The 22,575-nt window shown below is 45.7% G+C and overlaps 2 protein-coding genes across 2 annotated transcripts in view; one reads left to right on the forward strand and one right to left on the reverse strand.

Annotated features, from left to right (window-relative positions):
* Positions 1–15,043, reverse strand: part of LOC134458660 (seizure 6-like protein) — a 141,134-nt gene extending 126,091 nt beyond the window's left edge. The window contains exons 1-2 of the mRNA XM_063211090.1: positions 15,038–15,043; positions 13,610–13,712 (exon numbers count right to left, since the gene is read on the reverse strand). Coding sequence (XP_063067160.1) covers positions 13,610–13,712; positions 15,038–15,043 — 109 coding nt within the window. The remainder of the gene's footprint in view (positions 1–13,609; positions 13,713–15,037) is intronic.
* Positions 15,044–16,944: 1,901 nt separating this feature from the next.
* Positions 16,945–20,141, forward strand: npm2b (nucleophosmin/nucleoplasmin, 2b). Its single transcript, XM_063209822.1, has 10 exons — positions 16,945–17,077; positions 17,174–17,238; positions 17,340–17,422; positions 17,541–17,663; positions 17,763–17,856; positions 17,990–18,129; positions 18,285–18,313; positions 18,453–18,489; positions 18,599–18,662; positions 19,888–20,141. Exons 2-9 carry the CDS (start codon positions 17,202–17,204, stop codon positions 18,644–18,646), a joined length of 591 nt encoding a protein of 196 aa, XP_063065892.1. The 5' UTR covers positions 16,945–17,077; positions 17,174–17,201; the 3' UTR covers positions 18,647–18,662; positions 19,888–20,141.
* Positions 20,142–22,575: the final 2,434 nt, after the last annotated feature.

Raw genomic sequence — 22,575 nt, forward strand, 5'->3', positions numbered from 1 at the left:
CATAAAGCAGTGCATGACATCACGTTAGGGACTGGAGGAGACCCAAGATTCTATAGCCTCTCTGTTGAGGGGGAGTCCCCAATGTGACATCATCACTAAATTCTGCTTGAAAAAAAAAAACATTAAAAAAAAAAAAACATTATAATACATGGACTCTAACACCATTTCAAAGAATTTTTCAATACATATCGAGTTCATATCTTAAGTACCTAGTAATCATCAGTGATGGTTAACCCATTAAGACACATCGTTATAAATTTGCTGTTACACGAATGGCATGACCAAGTCGTAGTGCATTACTAAAGGCCCTGTGTTACGTAATAGTATTGTAGTGCTATGGTCGTTAACTTTTCAATGACTATTACAGCGTGCCACTGGAGGTACGTACGGCGTGCATTACAGGGTTAATCTGCACAGCCACCTTTAAGACCCAGCTTAGCTCACCTGGTGCTGAACTCAGTGGAGGGCAGTGAGCCTTGAGTCTGGCTATACACCCTTAGACCTGTGTGTGTGTGTGTGTGTGTGTGTGTGTGTGTGTGTGTGTGTGTGTGTGTGTGTGTGTGTGTGTGTGTGTGTGTGTGTGTGTGTGTGTGTGTGGTGTGGTGTGTGTGTGTGTGTGTGTGTGTGTGTGTGTGTGTGTGTGTGTGCGCGTGTGTGTGTATTTGTGTGTGTGTGTGTGTGTGTGTGTGTGTGTGTGTGTGTTGAAGTGGAGGGCAGTGAGCCTTAAACCTGGTCATGCTGCCCAACCTTCAGCTGCTGTGTGTGTGTGTGTGTGTGTGTGTGTGTGTGTGTGTGTGTGTGTGTGTGTGTGTGTGTGTGTGTGTGTGTGTGTGTGTGTGTGTGTGTGTGTGCCTTGAGCCTGGTGGTCACGCTGTCCAACCTTCAGCTGCTGTGTGGAGGTCAAGCATGATGAATTGCTATTGTGCTGCCGCATGAAATGAGATGTGTAAAGGAAACTGCCCTGCCTTCAGGATCCTTTCACACACACACACACACACACACACACACACACACACACACACACACACACACACACACACACACACACACACACACACACACACACACATGCAGTACTGCAACACACACACGTACATGCACACATACACACACACACACACACACATGCAGTACTGCACCGCACCACACACACACACACACACACACACACACACACACACACACACACAAACACACACACAGTACGCACAAATCCTGGCACGCACACACACACACACACACACACACACACACACACACACACACACACACACACACACACACACACACACACACACACACACAGTATTTCAGTTTCCTCCCCTTCCCTTCCCTCCCCTCCCCTTCCGGGCATACAGCAAGAAATAATTCAAAGGCTGGAATTATGCAGACATGTTCAAAGTCATTAAGCACCATCTACTCGCAAGCGTAAAGTAATGCAATAATGAAAAATTGTTCAATGTAGCGTACCGTCTCCAACGCCTGGTCTCAAGCCATAGCGCCATTACCATATGCTGGAGATGATCCAGCTGCCACGTCTATTTACATGTAAACAATTTAACTCAAAGGATAACTTCTGTCAATTTCGACATGCAGTTGTAACGCTCACAATACCCTGACTTGTAAGTACCTGAGATTTTTTTTTTCTTCTTTCAGCCTTTTCCAAGATCCTGGTCATTGTAATGGGGCCAGGCGTTTGTTTACATTTCAAAAAACATCTTGATTCGTTCCCAATAACATCCAAAAGGTTATGCAACATCAGCAGACAACTAGCAAACAGCGATACCTTTTGGTATAATATTTGGAGTAGGCCTATGTGACGAAGGTTTCTAGTAGCTCTAATAGCTCAGATCTCGGAAAGGGCTGAGCCAAAAAGTCAAGGGTAGCATGAGAAATACAACTGCATGAGCTTTAACGTTTCGAATCTGAATAACGACGAAACGTTAGACTTAGCCATTCGCCCGATAAAATAAGTAAACTTCCACATCTGAAGATGCTCTGGTGACTCCTTTCTTTCCCTGCCTTTACGAGTCCTTTCCCGTGATGCACCAGATTGTGACGTGCAGGAGCACCGAGGATATCTCTCTTTTCTATGTGTAGTTACTGTACATTGCTTTTGTAGGGCAGAGCAGCCCCCATGCTCTCCAACACCTTAAGCCGGGCTCAAACTACACGACTCCCGATTTTGTGTCCAATTTTGACGTCGGGGTGCACCGCACTGTCAATCTTATCCCTTTTATTCTTATCGCAAATATCAAACAGTGTTTGATTTCTACGATTTGCGATCTGTGACTCTTTGATCTGCCAAAATTCTATCTTAGAACGCTGCACACGACGAGGAAATCCGTACATATAACGTTCCAACGAATCCGGCTGATAGTCGTGTAGTTTGAGCCTGGCAATAGTAATAAGATCAGCTTCAGCATGGGCTTGTCAGTGAGACTTTACAAGTCCCTTCCAGTCATATACAGCTGTAGGTAATGAAGGACTGTTTGTTCCTGCTTGTTAGCCTGATTATCATTGACTTTCAAATCTCTTCGAGATTTAGTCTGACCAAGAGCATAACGGTTAACGTTTTCCAAATATCATGGTTGACCCACCTCCCTAGGTTTGCTACTGGTTGACCAGTTTCCGACAAAGTGGGTGGAGTTCCCGATTTTTCTGGAGATCAGAAACTATATTTACATTGCTCTTGGCCTGACTAGAAGCAACGCAGAAGGTACCTGTTAGTTTCAGAGAGAGAGAAGCAGCACAGGACCTTGGCTGAGGTCTCTCTCTCTCTCTCTCTCTCTCTCTCTCTCTCTCTCTCTCTCTCTTTCTCGCTCTCCCAGCCCAGGACCCTCAGCTAAGCCCGCTTTATCTTTCTCTTTCTCTCGTCTGCTCTCTCTCTCTCTGTATCAGTGGTTCAATGGGATAAACGCAGCGCGGGACACACAACTAGGCCATCTCTCTCTCCCTCTCTCTCTCTCTCTCTCTCTCTCTCTCTCTCTCTCTCTGAAACACATCCCAGGACCCTCGGCTAAGCCATCTCTCTCTCTCTCTGAAACACATCCCAGGACCCTCGGCTAGGCTAAGCCAGATCTCTGTCTGTATCAGTGTGTCTCCATTGCCGGTGGCTGAGATAAGCCTGCGGGTCTTCTAATCTCGCCCCAGGGTGCTGCTATCTCAACAGTCTTCTAATCTAGCCCCAGGGTGCTGCTGGTATCTCACCACAGCCTCTCCCGCACGGTTGCCAGGTGAGTCTGATGATTTCCAGCCCAAAAATGTTCAAAATCCACCTGGAAGCACTAAATCCTGCCCAATTTTAACTAAATTCTATTGCTTTCTATGGCCAAAAATCTACAGAAAAACCCACCCAAACACCCTTTTTACCCGCAGGCCGCCATCCTAAGTAGCCCAATTGTGCAGGAAACAGTCATCTGGCAACACTACACTCCCGTCAGCTCCTCAGGAAACGGGCTGCACAAACAAACCAGGGGAGCGGGAGGGGGAGGAGAAGGATGGTGGAATTTATCACTTTTTGTGAGGCATACTGTGAAGAGGGGCAAATTTTGCTTCACATTTCGGGAGATGTGTGCAGCCAGCTTATCCTATCCTAATATCCTATCTTATCCTAACCTCTCTTCTCCTCTCTCCTATCCTCTCTTCTCCTCTTCTCTTCTCTCCTATCCTCGCATATTCTACTGGATCCTATCCTGTCCTGTCCAATCCTTTCCTATCCTATCTGACCCTCTCTTCTCCTCCCTCTCCTCTCCTATTAAATCCTATCCTATCCTATCTTTGCTTCTCCTCTCCCATATTACCCTCTCTTCTCCTCCTCTCCTCTCCTCTCCTCTCCTATTCTACCAGAGCCTATCCTATCCTATCTGAGCCTCTCTTCTCCATTCACATTCTCCCCGATCCTGTCCTATGCTGCCCTAGCCTGTCCTGTCCTGGCTTGCCCTGTTCTATTCTGTCCTATGCTGCCCTAGTCTGTGCTGTCCTATCCTACTCTGTCCTACCCATCCTGGATGTACTGTACTGTATGGTGTCTGAGTCTGACCAGTGTGTCCTGCTCCCAGGAGTCTAATTGTAGGGATGTAAATAAAATCGAAATGTATCGATGTATCGGAAGTATCGGCCGGCGATTTCATCGAATCGCATCGTATCGTGGGCATTCTTAAGAATCGCTAAGAATCGAATCGCTGGCCCCTGTGCAATGCCTAGCTCCATAACACAATAGTAGTGGAAAAGTAATTGGAAAAAATCGAATCGAACCGAATCGCATCGTATCGTGGGGAATTCTTAAGTATCGAAAACAAAAAAAAATCCCTGATTTAAGAAATCGATACCGTATCGTATCGTCATGAAGACTGTGATTTACACCCCTATCTAATTGCACAAACGAATGAAGGAGAGGACGACGTACGGTGGAATTATTTGTTTATCAGATGTCGTGTGCTCATGGAAGTGGGAGAGACATACTGGGACCGGTTTTAAACTTGTGTACCGCTTATCTTATCCTATCCTCTCTTGTCCTCTCCTCTCTTATGTTATCCTCTCCTCTCATTCTTTCCTATCCACTCCTCTCCTCTCCTCCTCTTCTATCCTAACCTCGCATATCCTACCCTCTCTTATCGTTTACTATCGTATCCTCTCCTCTCCAATCCTTTCCAACAGTATTCTCTGCTATACCGTCATATCTTCCCCTCTCCTCTCCTCCACAATCCTCTCTTCTCCTCTCTTCTCTCCTCTACTATCCTCTCCTCTCCTCTACTATTATCTCCTCCCCTATCCTCCCATACTCTCTCCTTCCCTATTCTCCTCTCCACTCTCCTCCTCTCCTCTCCACTCTCCTCTCCACTCCTCTCCTCTCTTCTCCACTATCACAACACCTCAGTGGTCCTGCTCTGCTCTGCTCTGTTGGCTGGTATTAGTTGGCCTGCTGGTCAGATGGTGTTGTGTTGTGCTGCTCACTCTGATTAGGTGGGCAGGAGAACAGAAATGAACGAGAGCCCCTGTCTGTGTCCAAGCCTCTATCTCTTTCTGTATGTGTGTGTGTGTGTTTGTGTGTGTCTTATCTTGTTTCACACTGACAGTCACACTTACGCACAGTTATGCATGGATATGTGTGCACACATGCACACACACACACACACGCACACACACACATTCACACTGACAGCCACACTTACGCACAGTCATGCATGGACATGCGCGCACACACACACACACACACACACACACACACACACACACACACACACACACACACACACACACACACACACACACATTTTCTCTCCCCCAGACACAACAATGGAGAGCATTAGAGCATCAGACGTGGCCGCCTCTGTCACCAGGCAGGCTGTGACTCACTAACGCTGATGCTCCTATAGCCTGTCACCCCTGTCAACGCAGAGAGAGGAGAGAGAGAGAGAGAGAGAGAGAGAGAGAGAGAGAGAGAGAGAGAGAGAGAGAGAGAGCGAAAGAAGGAGAGACATGCAGGACATAAGGACCCAGAGAGAGAGAGGGAGCCAGAAAGAGAGAGAGAGAGAGAGAGAGAGAGAGAGAGAGAGAGAGAGAGAGAGAGAGAGAGAGAGAGAGAGAAAGGCCTGCCCTACACAAACAAAGCCAATAGTCTAGTGGCTGTAGCCTTAGTGTGTAAGGCAATAACGGAGATCAATGGTGTTATTGACTGTGTGTGTTTGGCCCTGTATCAGCACAGAGAGAACTGCCCGCGATACCAGAGGCGCATCTTGTCACCAGGCTAGGCAGGCAGCCACTTGGGGCCCCCAGCCCACAGATGGTGAATAACAGCTAAGAGTTTAGACTATAGTAGTGGTGATTTGTGGCTCTTTTTTTATAGTTTTCGCTTGGGTCCCCAGATTACCCTAGAATCGCCTCTGCGCACTACGCCATACTGCTGGCTGCTGCCGCCAGGGCCGCTGACAGCTTTGCCCAGGCCCGGGACATAGTCACCTGAATGGGCCTCCCCCCCTACCTAATACATACAATGTAATCAGGACCCAATTCTGGGCCCTCTCTCTTCCTGGGCCCGGGACAACAGATCCCTTAGTCCCCCCTTGTTGGCTTCCTTGGCTGCTGCTGCTGCTGTCGCTGGCTTGTCAAATGCCAATGCGTGCCGTGCGCTTCAAACTCATTTTACTAGTCCGCACAACACAACGGGAATCGATACCTGCTGTGTGTGTGTGTGTGTGTGTGTGTGTGTGTGTGTGTGTGTGTGTGTACGCAAGAGAGACAGAGCCCCCTGCCCATAGATGGTGAATAACAGCTAAGAGTTTAGACTATAGTAGTGGTGATTTGTGGCTCTTTTTTTTTAGTTTTTGCTTGGGTCCCCAAATTACCCTAGAATCGCCTCTGCGCACTACGCTATACTGCCCCCCCCCNCCCCCCACACACACACACCTAATAAATACAATGTAATCAGGACCCAATTCTCAGAGAGAGAGAGAGATAGAGAGAGAGCGGGAGAGAGAGAGAGAGAGAGAGAGAGAGAGAGAGAGAGAGAGAGAGAGAGCGAGAGAGAGAGAGAGAGAGAGACTATAATCACAACTGACTGTGTGATGGTAGGTATCAGAGAGACACTGTGAACAAGTGACTGTGTGTGTAAGAAAAAGGTTGTGTGTGTGTGTGAGAGAGAGAGAGAGAGAGAGAGAGAGAGAGAGAGAGAGAGAGAGAGAGAGAGAGAGAGAAGGGAAGACTATTATTTATGACTGAAACTACAGGGGAAAAGCAGCTCAGTTCCACAGCATGTCAGCATCATTTGTAATCACGGTAATGATACTACACGTACATGTACGTGGAAATTCACCCTCTCCAAAGCGCCTGATACGGCATGATGGGACCAGAATATTTTCATACTGCAATGATAACGACCTTAATTTCCCCCTGGGGTCAATAAATGATATTGTACTCTACTCTTCTCTACTCTACATCGAGATACCGATTTCTATTAGAGCATCACCTCTATCTATAGCGTTCCATTTAGGGCTCGCGCTGATGCAGTGAAAAGTCGACAACATTCTCTCTAGTCTACAACCTGCTCGCGCTGCCACGTGCGAGCTGAAGAGACACAAAGGGGGAGGAAAAAAACTGTAGCGATTCGAGCGAAAGCCACGATTCCCGTTCCGAGAAGTCCCGACCTCCAGACAAAAATGGAAAGACGAAACGCCTCATCCTTGAACACGCTGTACCCAGCGCCTTGAGCCGTCGGGAGCCATGAAACGCCGAAAAACTGTACCCTGCCCGACAACTCCTCCGCTCTTGATTCGCTGTAGCCACGTATAGCCTGATGTATAATTCACTTTACGCTCTACCCCCCGCCCCACCACCGACCCCCACCCCCCCCCCCTCCCCCCCCGTCGACGGTCCACACACATACACACAGCCACTTGTCCAGAAGTATTCCGTGTTCCCCTGGCTAGAGATTCCCGCAGTGTTTACGCTTTTGATAATTTGTAAACCCCGCAACCTGCTATGTACAAGACCTTGTTCCTTCTGTTCAAGATCCAAGATGCAAGGAGTTTATTGTCATAGGCAACGAAATTATGGATCTCTTGTTGACATTCACACTGTCTCACTTTAATGCAAGTAACGATGCGCGTTATGAACAAAAACCAAAAACGCCAGACGTGCTGTGCACTCCCACCACCACAACAAACCAGATAGCTCGTGCTACAGGAGTAACAATAGAAGCTTGTTCTGCTCCCTGGCAGCGCACGCACGCCGCGGAGAAGATGAGAAGAGGGGAGAGCGAGCTATAAACAAATACCTGTCTGCTATCGACCCCCCCACCCCCTGCCACGAGTCTCAGGGACGGCTGCGGCGGACATCACCTCGCTGCCTTGCTTGCGTCATTACCAAAGCAAAGTTTTCAAAGTCACATAAAAACATAACAGGGACAGAGTGGAGAAGTGGGGATTCCCGAGCAGCCAATCCCGAGATACATTACACAAACAACACACACCACACGGCTCGTTGCAAGGATATCGTAGCATCACACTACATTACCTTGGGCCAGTGCGACTGTCCACAGTATCCCCAGCCAGAGAAGGGCGCAGCGAGAACGGCTTTCACCCAGACGAATGGTCGGCATGACGGGAGCCTGTCCGCGGGGATCCAGGAGGACAAACCCGGGGTCCCAGACTAGATCTGAACGGGTCGATTGACAGTCCTACGGTCCCCACTATCGGCAGCAGCAGAACGGGATTGTTTACTGTGTGTGCTGTGCTATTATGTCTTTAGCCTCCTTCACCGTGTCATCTCCCCTCGCCTGAACTCCGCAGTGTGTGGTGTGGTGGTGCGAGCGTCTTTCTCTCTGTGTGTGTACGTAGCACTAGACTATACGAGAGTTCTGCCCTCCCTCTCGCTCTTTATCTCTCTCGCTCGCTCGCTCCCTCTCTCGTCCCCCATTCTCTCGTTCTCCGCCTCTTTCTAGTTGTTGTCTTGTACTGCGTAGTCTACAGATACTTACGATACGATACGATACGATGATACTTTATTGTCAGTTTGCACTGAAATTCAGTTTGCATCCCTGAGCAACACTCGTTAAGACGAAACAGAATACAGAAAACAGAAAAGCATAGGCCTACACAATAACATCACATCACAAGACTATTGCACAGCTGACAAAACAAAAGACACAGGCCTATGTACAGGCAAACATACATACATACATGCATACATACATATATTACATGCAACCCACATAACTTGAAGATAATACCACCATGAAGTAATAAATACTACTGATTTAGCAAAAGAATAGATTGATGTATGAAAGCATGTTTAAGTCTGTTGCGGTTGAAGCGGGGAACTCTGAAACGCCTACTTGAGGGTAATGGCTGATATTCTTGGTAGAGAGTGTGTGTGATATCTGTAGAGATGCATGTGGCCAGTCGGAGCATACTTTTATTATGGGCTTCCTGGAATAGGTTTGCTATGGGCAGCCCAATGATCTTAGAGCAGATTTTAATTTGCCGTTGGAGTTTTGCTTTATCTTTTACAGAGAGGCTATTATACCAAGCTGTACTGCAGGAAAGCATGACGCTCTGGATACTTAGGATATTCCATCTCATAACGTTGCTACGTTATCGTTGCCTATCCACATTTATCGATTGTTGTCAATTGTAGCCTACAGCTACTTGGAATAGTTGTTTTGATATAGATTTTATTAATCAGTTTAAAAGTGAAACTTCCGTTGCGTTAGGGGAACAAAATGTAAACATTATTGCCCAGACTAGTAAATTCACATCTCTTTAAACCTAACTGGAAAATGATCATATTCATATCCAGGTGGTTCATTTTCACCTTTTCCGAGAACGGTTCCCCCCTACTGTGTGGTTTGTGTGCCGTGTAACATCTAAAACGGAACTGGCTGGCGTCCAGTCGGTCTCCTGCAGCAGTGCCAAAGGGAATAAATGCGCCGTGGAAAAAAAACCACAACGTTCTAAAGTATTTCTCGCTCTGAGTCCTTTGCTGTGAGACAAACATGTAGGCTATGCTCCCTCCATCCCCAAACTACCTATGCTACAATTCAACACAAAAATAACAAGACAATGACTAAGAAGATCTCGGAGTCAGTTAAATGCATAGAATGTGGAATACTGAATGGGTAAATGACGTGCGGTTGTCTCTGTCCATGGTGCTGAAAACGTCACGGGGTTCCTGTTGCTACGGTATGGGATCCGTCAACAAACCTGAGGCGATACGGCTGAGAAGACGCAGCTTAAACATTCCTCCACACAGGGAAGCCGACAGGGGGGCAAAGGGGTCAGTTGTCCCGGGCCCAGGGACAGAGGGGCCCAAAATTGGGTCCTACTTGCATTATATGTATTGGATGGAGGGCCCTTTTATGTGGCTTTGTGACAGCAAAAGCTGTCGCCGGCCCTGCCTCCACACAAAACCCACACATCATTTCCTCCTCCGCACTAAACAACAGGTGTGTGTGTGTGTGTGTGTGTGTGTGTGTGTGTGTGTGTGTCTGTGTATGTGTGTGTGTGTGTGTGGGGGGGGGGGGGGGGGGGGGGGGGGGGGGGGGGGGGGGTATAGATAGCAGGCAAAGTAGCCCAAAGACATACTGGATTTGTTGACTTGTTGCATAATAACTTTTGTTGTCATGTTGAGTGAAGTCATTACCCATCAAAACAAAGTAGCAAGAGGAGATTACAGTGTACAAACATTCACTTGAGAAGATGCCCATAAAAAACAGTCATCAATTTAAATAGCTGAAGTAATTTCTAAAAGTCTGTCATTTAAAATACAGCACATCAGGCTGAACACTTCCATGAAGACGCACGCTCACACATGATGCGTTAACTCAGTTAAAGTAAGGAGATGACTTGATTATTGAGTTAAATTGAGTCAACAAATATTTTTTACAGCGTTTCTGCCTGTCAGAGCAGAGCAAAGAGCGAGATCTATTCCTGGCGGTGAGAGAGTGTAGTGAGTGAGAGGAGTCGAAGTTGAGTAATCTGCAGGCTTCTTTGTGCTAAATGTCAATGATGAAGGACAGATCAGAACAGAGCTGCCTGCATGCCTGCTTGCAAAGGGGCTCAGATAAGGAGGTCTATCATTGGGCTGAGATTATCAGCATGGTAGTCAAGGGTGCCACCATTTTACGTACTGTAGTGTACGTATGTTTCTGTCTCTCTGTCTCTTTCTCTGGGTTAGCAGGGCTCTATACTATACATGGTTTTTAAGTTGTGTGTGTGTGTGTGTGTGTGTGTGTGTGTGTGTGTGTGTGTGTGTGTGTGTGTGTGTGTGTGTGTGTGTGTGTGTGTGTGTGTGTGTCTACTAGGGATGGGCATAATTAACCGATTAACCGATGATTGATCATTAAACATTTAGTCGAAGAAATTAATTTTCGCCGACGAACCGTTAAACAAAAAACAAAAACAAAAACTTGAATGTAGGTCATTAGTGCACGTCCTCAATGCAATGCATTTCGCTGTTACACCTACACAATTTGGGCAGCAGGGGGCAATATCTCACCATCACCGTACCCTGGTTTGACTTGTTTGTTACATGCGAGCTTCCATAGAGCGGGCTTTGCCTAACCATGAAGAGGTCTCGGCGAAGTGTGGCGAGGGACCATTTTCGGTTAAAAAAATAAATGACAAAGTGTACTGTAATTACTGCAATGTGAATTACAAATAGAGTTACTCGACAACGACATGATGTGTCACTTGAACACCGCGCATCCAAGCCTTGTAAAAGACGGCGGTGATTCATCTCAACCTATCCTCGCCTCGATGTCTGCACCGTTATGTACCTTCGTTGTTGGCTCGCAACTTGAAGCCTCCCTCGTTAGCACATTGCGCACCAATTCAGGTTTAACTTTTCTTGTTAATCACTTGACACTTGTGTTGTTAATAAAAACAAATCCTCTCAGAAAAACATGATGTTTTTGATGTATTTTTGTTATACAAGAGTATAGGGCATGGTGGGCCTAAATGTGTGCTGTTTTTAATATAAAAATGTTAATGGTTAACCGATTATTAATCATTAATTCTCCCGACGATCGACGAAGAAATTTTCACCGTATGCCCATCCCTAGTGTCTACTGGTCATCAGGTGTCTATGAATGAGACTCTGTGATGGAGGGTTGTGTTTGTGCTTTTCTCTCCTGGCCAGTGGCCACAAGGTCTCTTTAAGTGATGTAGTGATGGGTCATGTCTCTCTAATGCGTCCCCCTGTCTCTCCTGGACGCCAGGGCTACTAGGAATCATGCTGTGAGGGTGAAGTGAAGTGAAGGAGTGTGTGTGTGTGTGTGTGTGTGTGTGTGTGTGTGTGTGTGTGTGTGTGTGTGTGTGTGTGTGTGTGTGTGTGTGTGTGTGTGTGTGTGTGTGTTGTGGTAGTCTGGTCTCTCTGTAAGACCCTGTGATGGAGGGTGGTGTCTAATGTGTGTGTGTGTATGTGTGTGTGTGTTATGGTACTAGGGTCTCTCTGTAAGACCCTGTGATAGAGGGTGGTGTCTAATGTGTGTGTGTGTGTGTGTGTGTGTGTGTTATGGTACTAGGGTCTCTCTGTAAGACCCTGTGATAGAGGGTGGTGTCTAATGTGTGTGTGTGTGTGTGTGTGTGTGTGTGTGTGTGTGTGTGTGTGTGTGTGTGTGTGTGTGTGTGTGTGTGTGTGTGTGTGTTATGGTACTAGGATCTCTGTAAGACCCTGTGATAGAGGGTGGTGTCTAATGTGTGTGTGTGTGTGTGTGTGTGTGTGTGTGTGTGTGTGTGTGTGTGTGTGTGTGTGTGTGTGTGTGTGTGTGTGTGTGTGTGTGTGTGTGTGTGTGTGTGTTATGGTACTAGGGTCTCTCTGTAAGACCCTGTGATAGAGGGTGGTGTCTAATGTGTGTCCTCCTGCTGGTTGTCAGGTCTCTATATAAATGTCTGTGTGAATGGTGTTGTGACGTGTGTGTGTGTGTGTGTGTGTGTGTGTGTGTGTGTGTGTGTGTGTGTGTGTGTGTGTGTGTGTGTGTGTGTGTGTGTGTGTGTGTGTGTGTGTGTGTGTGTGTGTGTGAATGGTGTTGTGATGGGGAGGAAAGGCCCCTATGGTGCTTCATGAAAGCCAACATGATTACACTCCTCTTGGGGGATCAAAGCCCCACAACTATCATACACACAAGTCATAGCCTTCTCTATCTCTCTCTCTGGCCGTATTTCTGTCTCTCTTTCTCTCTCTCTCTCTCGCCCAATATTGCTCTCTCACAGTCTTGGCCTCTCTGGCACACCGTCTCTATCTTGCTTTCTCTTGCTCTCTCTCTCTCTCTCTCTCTCTCTCTCTCTCTCTCTCTCTCTCAGATTCCCTCTCTTTCTCCCCTTCCCTTTCATGTTCTCTCTCTTTCTCTCTCTCGACCCCAAAACTCTGTTATACACAATCGGTATCTCTCTTTTCGTCTTGTGTCTCTGCTCTTGTGTCTCTCTGTACGTTTCCCCGCCAGTGCATTTTTCTGGGTGTCATCATCCGTTGCAGCCAATGTTGCCAGATTGGGCGGTTACCCACCGAATTGGGCTGTTTGGGCTAGCTGTCTGCGGGTCAAAAACGGGCCAAAATTGGCAGGTGGTGTTTTTTTTGTAGTTTTATGGCCATAGAAATCTATACAATTGGTTAAAATTGGGCAGAATTTAGCCCCTCCAGGCATTTTTTGGGCTGGAAATGATCCCACACATCTGGCAACACTGGTGGCAGGCAGGCAGCACGCGGCGGCAGCCTCCTCCATCCGCACTCATTACCGATATGGCAGCGGAGGAATTAAAGTGTCATCTTCACCGTTACACGCATGTAATTACACTCTATCGGCCTGTCTGGAAACCATAAAGGAGCTATCATACACACACACACTCTCTCTCTCTCTCTCTCTCTCTCTCTCTCTCTCCCTTTCTCTCCCTCTATTTCTCTCTCTCTATTTCTCTCTCTCCCGCACACACGCACTCTCTCTCTCTCTCTCTCTGTCTCTCTCTCTCTCTCTCACACACACACACACTCACACATACACACACACACACACACACACACACACACACACACACACACACACACACACACACACAGACTCATGATGGGACGTATTGAGTATGTGTGTTGGCTTTCCAGTGGTTCGCACACTTACCCGCACAACCAAAGACATGCACACCACACCACACCGCACCACACCACACCGCACCGCACCGTTTCGCCAAAACCACTGGCTGCTGCTGCTGCTGCTGCTGCGGCTAATGATCCTGTGTTGACTTGTGCAATGGATCCACTCACTAGCTCTCTCTGATGGCTGCTGAAATCCTAGAGGAGAGAGAGAGAGAGAGAGATTTGGATAGAGAGAGAGGGGAGGAGATATTTGGAGAGAGAGGGGGAGAGTTGGAGAGAGAGAGAGGGAGCGAAAGAGAGAGAGAGAGGGAGAGAGAGAGGGAGAGATTCTGAGAGAGAGAGAGAAAGACAGGGAGAGGGACGGAGAGATATTTGGTGAGAGAGAGGAAGCGATTTGGAGAGAGAGAGAGAGAGAGTGAAAGATGGAGAGCGAGAGAGAAAGATGGAGAGAGAGAGAGAGAGAGAGAGAGAGAGAGAAAGAGGGAGAGAGAGAGAGAGAGAGAGAGAAAGAGAGAGGCGGGATTTATTTATAGATGTGATGGATGCCTGCTTGCAAAGATAGACAAACACAAACACATCTCTCACAGGGCAAGATAGTCACACGGCGGAAATATTGTATCACACACACACACACACACACACACACACACAAACACAGTACGAACAGTGGTGAGGCTCGATAAGTGTGTAAGCAGGGTCCAGGTTGTAGGGTTGAGGGTGTCTACAGCGCGACTTGGAGAGATGGTGTGTGTGTGTGCGTATGTGTGTGTGTGTGTGTGTGGTGGGGTCCGTTGTGTTATGGTAGGCTCAGGGGTGGAACTTAATTTTTTCCCCCACCAATCACGGTGGCAGGTAGATTTCAAAATCTACCAGTCACTCACTGTTTTTAGATGCGTCCCAGCATATCTATAAGAGGGTCTGTCTGTCCGTCCGTCCATCCGCCCGTCCGTCTGAAACGCATTCTTTCAATTGTTCCTTCCTGTGTCCACAAGGCGGCAGAGTTAGCATTTTGGAGTCTTTTGGACCGGAGCGAATGCGTGCAAGCCAAAAGCGTATATGATATGTTACCAAACAGGCTGATTGCATTGCGAGACAACTGAGGGGGGCATTCAATTTTCGGCATTGATTTGCGTTTGGACAATGGGGGGCAACTTTATTTTGGTTCGACAGAAACTTGCGGAAATTAACGATTTAGAAGTCAGCAGGCAGTTTTTGACACAGATGTTTGTGCTCGGATAGAGGGGCGTTTGCATTGCATAACGCTCCACGACAAGGAACCGTAATTAGTTGACAGGCGACCCGCAGCGCATAGGCCTACAGCTCTTCCTCTGTAACATTTGGTTAGCTTTTTTCCTTTCATAACATTCACATTTTCCTTTGTGCTCGGATAGTATTTTAAATGACAGACTTCAAAAAGTCTGTCATTTAAAATACAGCACATCAGGCTGAACACTTCCATGAAGACGCACGCTCACACATGATGCGTTAACTCAGTTAAAGTAAGGAGATGACTTGATTATTGAGTTAAATTGAGTCAACAAATATTTTTTACAGCGTTTCTGCCTGTCAGAGCAGAGCAAAGAGCGAGATCTATTCCTGGCAGTGAGAGAGTGTAGTGAGTGAGAGGAGTCGAAGTTGAGTAATCTGCAGGCTTCTTTGTGCTAAATGTCAATGATGGACAGATCAGAACAGAGCTGCGGTGAAGGTATTGAAAATTAAGTGCATAATTCACCCAAAGGGTGAACCTATAAGCGCATGATTCACCCAAACATTATTTGTCGATGTTTAGATTCTTTCCCACATGCATATGATGCTGAAATGGCGTGATACTAAAGGTCGATACTAATAAATGTCTGGTAATTTGTAATGTAACCTACTTGATCTATGTGAAATTTGAAATCATATGGTTCTTTTCCAAATCCAAGCATGATAGGCTTATTATAGCCTAAACTGCAAAAAATAAAGCCTTGTCTCGCCATTTTGCTGCCTTCCATATTATTTGGAGTTTCCATGGTCAATATGACCAATAAACAAAAAGTACATCCTCAGGGGGGCGTTAACAGATTAGGAGGAGGCCAGGGGGGCGTTTGGGGAAAAAATGGCATAGTTTGAACTGGCATAGAGGGACGCATTTGTTGTCGGCCTTGTTACCAGTCAAAGTGACTGGTGGGTTGAAAAATTCACCAGTCACCACTGAAATTTACCCGTCATTGGCAGGTGGACGGGTGCTTATTTCCATCCCTGGGTAGGCTACAACCAGGGTTTGTTTACGTCCGTGGAAAAGCATATGTGTGTGTGTGTGTGTGTGTGTGTGCGAGCGCGCGTGTGAGGTCGGTTGGTGTTATGGTACAACCAGGGTTTGTTTACATCCGTGGAAAAGCATAATATGTAAAGCCCCCATGCCACGCACGCCTCAATCTCCAAAAGCAAACACTCCCACAACGCCACTGCTATTTACACACATAAAACTAATCCCTGCTTCCTTTCACACATCTACCCCTCCATCCCTCGTTCCCTCCATCCCTCCCTCTGTCTTAATGCTTTTCATCATATCTTTTTTTTTTCATTCTCTCCTTTGAGGTGTTTGATGGGATGGGCTCGAAAGACGGCATGCAGCGTGCTTGTGTGTGTGTGTGTGTGTGTGTGTGTGTGTGTGTGTGTGTGTTGGGGACTACATGGGAGACCCTTGGGATAGATAGGTGGTCACACACACACACACACACACACACACACACACACACACACACACACACACACACACACACACACTCAACTCATGTTCTCTCCTCTCGCTAATCCGGCGGCTGGTGCAACGCAGGCCCAGAGGGACGCATTAAAAATACATCACACCACTGTCTACAGTAGGCTACCGTGTGTGTGTGTGTGTGTGTGTGTTCTCCTCACAGCACCAGCAAAAACGCTGGAGTGTCAACCAACCAGCCTCGGCTGTTTTCCAAATATCTAAATGTATCGACTGCAGGCAGCTGTCCAACTGTGCTTTTAGGTAATACGACCTGAGGAAGTAGCCTAAGGAAAACGTCATAGTGTTTGAGAGGGGGGAAGAGATATTTGGAGAGAGAGGGAGAGAAAGAGAGAAATAATGAGATGAGGGAGGAAGAGGGAGCGAGAAAAAGAGAGAGGGAGTGAAGGATGGAGAGAGAGAGAGAGAGAGAGAGAGAGAGAGAGAGAGAGAGAGAGAGAGAGATAGAGAGAGAGAAATGCATAAATTGTATATACAGAAAATTTTAAGTAGGCCACGACCTCAAATTTTTTACATTTTGTTGGCAGGAGGAAGTGAGGACAACTCGGATTTTTTTTTCTGTTCACATGGTTCACGAGAGAGAATATGGCTTGATCTCATTGGTCGAAGTTAATTGGTATCACCTGTGTGGTTCGTGGCCACCGCGTGGCGTGTGAGAGATCTTACAAAATAACCTTCAGAGATCTCACTTCAGCGTCGGTTCACCTCATAGACCTTTTCGCTTTTCTTCGGGTGAGTAAATAAGCTTCTTTCTAACGAATGCTAATTCAAGTGGTGGTAGGCCTACAAAGAAATGTACGCTTATTTCAACCTTTTCTTTCCCCCCAGATAACCTACTTGAAACCGAGCGGCGAATATGAACAAATCAGACAAACCTTTGTCGACTCTGTGGGGTAAGCACAAGATTAGACTACTTAAAACGACGGTGTGTGACAATGAATTATCACTTCATATAAAATTCAGTGGACGGGTCTGAATTCGCTTTGTCATGCAGGTTGTGAGTTGACTGATTCTAACAAAGAAGCGACCTTCAGCACGGATGAATCTGATATACAACATCAATTAGCCCTCAGAACCGTAAGTAGTCGCCTGGTTCTTTCTAGTTATGTTTCGTGGTTAGTCTAGGCCTACTGGTTACGCATCTGGTAGTGAAAGATTGCCTTCTATATGACCGTTCTTACCTTTTTTCCCCCAGACGTGTGTCGGCCATGACATCAAAGATGAATTCAATATCGTTGAGTTGGTTTGTGGAGCAGCTGGTGAGAAGGCCGCAGCGGGAATTCCTGTGGCAACGCTCCATCCCAAATTTATGCCCACGGTTTGTTTGCAGAACTTTGCTCAATGGTGGTAGTCTACCTTTCCTGCGCCAACTGCACTGTGCACAACATGTAAAATAATGTCCCTTGCTTTCCCCCAGGTTAATTTAACTGGGATCGAACTGCATCCTCCAGTCACTTTTCGGCTTAAATTTGGCTCAGGTCCAGTCTACGTTTCCGCAGAACATATTGCCAGTAAGTGCCCATTTTTTTGCATCCTCTGGGCCTTTGACCATTCCTTGCTACCTTTTCTTAAGCGGACATACTATGCAAAATCACTTTTTTGGGGGCGTTCCTACAGTTTTTTGTGTACTTTGTCTGTATGCAGTTGAGGAGGAGGATTTGTCTGAAGAAGAGGCCGAAGAGGAAGAGGAGGAGGAAGATGAAGACATCGAGCTTGATGAGAGCGAAGAGTCTCCCGAGAAGCCCGTGAAGAAACCCGTGGCAGTCAAAAACGGTGGAGCTAAGGTGGGGACTCGGAAAGCACATTCCATTCATCTCCCGTTTGGTTGTAGTGGGCTGTATGTTTAGTAGGCATATGCATTTGTGATGTAGGCTATTCAACCCCCTTGACGTGTAGATGTAGGCCTATTTAAAAAAAAAAATGTCCCCTTCAATTGCAGAGAAAGAAGCCAGAGAAGGCATTAGACAGGTATGTTGGCAGTTGATGACAATTTCCGTCATTATTTGTATTGGTCACTGCGCCATTAGCCTGTGTATACTTTTTTTTAGGAAATGTGGAATAGCGGCACTTGGTGTCATTGAGTATCCATTCTTTCTCTCTTTCGCAGCACTGTCTCAGACGACGAGAACAATCCACCTAAGAAGGCAAGTCTCTAGATGTGCTGTTTAAGAAATTCTGAATATTGGACTGTAATTTGGGTGATTGCTTGTGGTTGGAAGTATGCGTCTCATCTTGTTTAATTGTCCTCTGTAGGGAACAGGCAGGGGCAGGGGACGGGGCAGGCCCAAGGCACAGGCATAGAAGAGAAGACCACCAGGTAACTATGGCACATTGCTTGTCATGCAATCACATTCATAATCTGTTGAACATGTGGGCACTTAATTACAATCTGCACACTTCAGGTCTTTTTTGTGCAAAGAAGCTTTACTTGACTTGCAAGCTTTCGGTCCTTAGACCTTCATCAGGCGGAGTCTCTCTCTATACAGACATTTCAACTGAATCCTGCACCTTCTAAACAAATGAGCGGTAGCCTATCTCAACTTAAGCTACTTAATTACAACCAGCACTTAATTGTACAGTGTTTCACTTTCCTTTTCTTGCAAAATACCATGTCATTGTGTAACTGACCACTGACTTGCAGTAAGCTCAGTTCATTTGTTTTATTTTGATGGGGCAGAGCACATTAATTACAAAAGTAAAAAGATAACCTGTCCTGCACCAAATTATCTCAGAGGCCTGTTTCCAGCTTGCCTGGCTCTTGCCCGACCTGTAGTTCCGCACAGCTTTGTGAGCTCCACTACTAGGTCTGGGAGCATGTAGCAGGATTCCATTTCTACAGTCAAAAAATAATCGCAACATTTATTGCTTCAATATCAACAAATTCTTTCAAAACCATTTTCTGTTGATCTCTAAAGCGCCAATATGGTCGATAATATGACCTGTGACTCCTCAATGTGAGCTGCCAGTGATAATTGAAGTGATAAATGCTCGGCATTATTTTTTGAGTCCAGAAATTGAATCCTGCCACATGCTCCCAGACCGATGTGTGTTTGGAGTGCCACCAAGGGGCTCCAGAGCACACAAACGGAGGTCTGGTAGGAACCAGGCTAGTTTCCAGCTGCTGTCCCTGGGCAGACTGTTCTTAACATTGGTGTGATTGGCAAATGCCAATAAATCTGAGCTCATTGGCTGTTCTTGTCATATTCAAGCTATCTTAAGTTTGGTCATGTCTTTGCACAGCCATTTCATGTTGGAAGTCACATTGTTGTTGGGTGTATTTCACATGTTCTGTTCACTAGTATTCAGGGCTCTAAATTAAAACTAGCCAACTGGCCAAATGCTGGTGACATTTCAATTTGGCTGGTAGAAAAGACCACCTTTTCTGGCCACTTTGACCCATCAGTGAGTGCGTGTTTGGCTAGTTGGGTTAGTATCTACTAGGCAGTTTGGCTAGAGATGAAATGGTTAATTTAGTCCCTACTAGCATTGTGCTTCTCTTGAAATTGCTTTTGTCTAACATGGTTTCTCCTTTTTCTTGCCAGGAATATCTTTGTCGGGGTTCAGTTCACCTAGATGTGTGAAAGCTGTTTTTGCCAACGGTCTTTCATTGTGCTTTAAGCCATTTTCCCAAATGTTTGCAAGTTCAAGTTGTGCTTTAATATGATGGCCTAATGTTTGCCAATTCACAACTTGTGTTTTAAGCACTTTTTCAAATGGTTGTTTCAAAAAGTTGTTTTGGTAACCTTTTGCTGAGGTTGACCCTGCATGATGGAGAAATAAACTTCCCTTTCCCTGACTTGCCCATCATGTCTTTTCTTATAAATGCTTATGAAAATGCATGTTTGTATTACACTTTGATACCTACTTGAGTGAGTTGGTTACGGTCCTCGTCACAATGTGAGGCGGGTGCTTTTCTCAAGGATGCACACGTGCACACTCAATCTGTATATTAATGATTAATCTGAGTATGTTTTGTGTAAGGGAAATAATTTGGAATTTAAACCTGGAACCTTCTGATTAAAAAATAAATAAATAAATACTTTTTGACTTTATGATGGAACAGTGAAGGTGGTGACAGGAAGCGAGTGGGGAGAGGGAGACGGGGAAGGGCCGGCAAAGGACTTTTATTTTATTTTTTATTTTTACCTTTTTTATTTTCAAGACCAAATCCTACCCATTAGGCCAGTGTTTCCCAACCAAGGGTACGTGTGCCACTAGGGCTACGTGAGTACACCTTAGGGGGTATGTAAGGTAAGCGTTAACGATAACAAATGTATGGAGCATAGTCACATTGGGATAGAGCAGGGATGGGGACCTTTCATTCGAGGGGCCATTTCAAATTCCTCCAAGAGCCGTACTATGAACACAAACCAGGATTTCCCCTTTTCTTTAGGCCTATATTGAAGGTATGGCAAATGTTATTTCTAAGATTCCTTTACAAAATGTCATCTTTCATGTGAAGCTGCATAACATTAAAATGGCATTGGGGGCTGGATAACGAAGGGCCGAAAACGGCTCGAGACATGGGTTCCCCACCCCTGGGATGGAGGAAAAGATGTTCAGTATGAGAGGGGATACTCCTGGCATGAAAATGCTTTAGGGGACTAAGTTTGAGAGACCCTGCATAAGACCATGATTGTCACAAGCATAAGCTGAAGATGCTTTTTTAAAATGTTCACCAGCTCAAAAGTTTGGTTATCCATTGCTGGGCTTTCACTTCACTGAGAAATGTTCACCTTCTTAAAGGGACACTGAGATTTTTTGTTTATTTCCAGAATTTATGCTGCCCATTCACGAACGTTACCTTTTTCATGAATACTTAGCACCACCATCAAATTTTAAGTATTCATTTATGACTGGAAAAATTGCACTTGTCATACATGAAAAGGGGGATCTTCTCCATGGTCTGCCATTTTGAATTTCCAAAAATAGCCATTTTTAGATGCAAAAATGACTCTACTTGGACCAAACTAGAAAATATTTGTTTATTACTTAGTAAACTTTAATGTAAAGATCAAATTTGGCAATAGGCAGCCCAGTTTCAATGAGCAGCATAGTTGCAGTACCTTTTCTGACCATTTCCTGCACAGTGTACCTTTAATGTAACTTTTTAATATATATAAAAAAAGGACTACTAAAGGAAGTAAATGTGATGGAACAAAAAAAGATGAGGTTGCATTAAAGCTGTTTTCAAAAGTGCATCTGGGTGACAAGTTGCTAAGTGCTGTGGATTTTGTTTTCACATACTTTTTAAAAAGATAAACCTTTTCTGTCAAGAGGCTTGTGATGTGAGATGTCTGATTCCGTTTGAGCTCCCCCGACCAAAGCCTTTAGTAAAATGCCGTCTCCAGCTTGGGAATGCTGTCTTCCAGACCCGAATACCGTTTACTTTTACCTGGCTCGTGGCCTTTGACAATGTGCAGTGATGTTGGAACCTTTTACTAAGATTTTCTTAGAGTAAAATGTTTCAAAATCCACCCACCCATTGCAAAGTAGTGTGCTCAAGTTTGGTCTCCTACCTAAGGGGGCGTTGGCTGCTCCTCTCTCTGGGTGCCATCTACAATGCCAAGGGAACTGCATTTATTCTCAACCTAAAGCAGGCCCATTCCAATGGCAGCACTGGGGCCAGATGCGACCTTTGGATGGCAAGGTTCTGGCCCCCCACGAGGTCAGAACAAAATCAAAACAAATGTGAGTGCTACTGTATCTGTGGCCGTGCATATTTTGCAACCACAACTCTTCGGGGTGAGGATATCTCTCCTATGCATTCACATGAGAGTGAAATCTTATCTGAAACAGTCATCATAAGGCTACTAAGAAATAAATATATATCTATCTAAATATATCTATCTATCTAAATATATCTGTTCTATCTGGAAAGCCATATGCTTGTTTCACGCCCTAACCTCGGACACCATGCTGCTCACAGTTATGCAGATTCTATTTCGGCTCCTTTACTGTTAGGAATTGAAAAACTGGCCCTAAGTTACTTTTAATTGAATATCCCTGACCTAAAGCCTCTGAAGGTCTTATAAGCAGGGCTCTAAATTAACTTTTTCCACCACCAGCCAATTTGGCTAGCGGACATTTTTTCTTACCAGCCAATTAGAAGTTCAACTAGCCATTTTTTTTAATCTCGCCAAAATAAACTATGCATTAGGCTAGTTATTTTTTTTCTAATTAAATGGTCATTTTGTCCAACTGTTTCTACAACACAGATACACTATAGG

Source organism: Engraulis encrasicolus, chromosome 11, assembly GCF_034702125.1.
Source record: "Engraulis encrasicolus isolate BLACKSEA-1 chromosome 11, IST_EnEncr_1.0, whole genome shotgun sequence".
NCBI classification, from domain to species: Eukaryota; Metazoa; Chordata; class Actinopteri; order Clupeiformes; family Engraulidae; genus Engraulis; species Engraulis encrasicolus.